The sequence below is a fragment of the Morone saxatilis genome, unplaced genomic scaffold (genome assembly GCF_004916995.1).
Source record: "Morone saxatilis isolate NCDOM2014 unplaced genomic scaffold, NCSU_SB_2.0 Contig21, whole genome shotgun sequence".
Classification (NCBI taxonomy): domain Eukaryota; kingdom Metazoa; phylum Chordata; class Actinopteri; family Moronidae; genus Morone; species Morone saxatilis.
Window position 1 is genome coordinate 21,357,120 of NW_023339774.1, and position 990 is coordinate 21,358,109.

Sequence of the window (990 nt, forward strand, 5' to 3'; positions counted from 1 at the left end):
TATTAAAGCTTATTTTTTGTCCAATTCAGTGTTTTCTTCCCGATAATTTCCGTTCTAATCGAGCTTGTGTTCAGGTCATCAAAGTTTAGATATTAAATAATAAACTTTAATGAGATGAAGTTATGAAGTTAACTAATGAAACACATTACAAGTTACACAGACTCAGTTTTGTAAGTTAAAAACATTCCTGATTAAGTATTTTTTACTATTTTCTTTTCCACAATACAAATAACAATTGTGAAATTAAGTATAATCAGCACATCAGGACATTTTAAGGATTTCACTGGACAGGAAGAGGATTAAAAATAGTAATCGTTGTTGTTGTGAGACAAAGTATAATATTTGACTCTGAAATATAGCAGTTAAACAAGTATAAAGTTGCATTAAAATACCTTGAATTTGTACTTAAGTACAGTATTTAGTTCTATCTGACCGCTGCCAATCAACAGTCTAAAGCACAAAGATATAATCGTCACATTTAACTGGTTTGATTCAGCAAACGTTTGACAAAAATCACTTTAAACAATCTGTCCTGTCTTTTATCAGCAAACGCGTCACACACATTATTTCCGAGAACAACGGCGGTGACGAGGTCAGGACGTGGCTGCTCTCACAGGTCGGAGGTCACACGCCTGCTCACCTGCTGGACGTCAGCTGGTACACGGAGAGTATGGCTGCAGGACGTCCTGTTGAGATACTGGACAGACATAAACTGCAGGTACATTTCACTCCACACACTAACTCTACTGCAGATAAATAAAGGATAGATGAGATAATATAAGACTTTATTGATCCCACACTGGGGAAATTCACTCGCTACAGCAGCTCCAGATAAAACAAAGCAGATAAGAATGAATACACATTAAATAAAAATAGAATAAGAGTTATATGTACACTGTATAATACAGCTTTTTATAAACACATAAGGTCACAGCAGGAGGTAGTGGCATGGTGTAGAAATAAATATAATTGCACAGGATAAAATTACAG

The 990-nt window shown here is 35.2% G+C and overlaps 1 protein-coding gene across 1 annotated transcript in view; it reads left to right on the plus strand.

Annotated features, from left to right (window-relative positions):
* Window positions 1-990, plus strand: part of polm (polymerase (DNA directed), mu) — a gene marked incomplete in the record, with an annotated part of 11,390 nt that overhangs the window by 1,147 nt on the left and 9,253 nt on the right. The window contains 1 exon segment of the mRNA XM_035667333.1: window positions 547-718. Coding sequence (XP_035523226.1) covers window positions 547-718 — 172 coding nt within the window.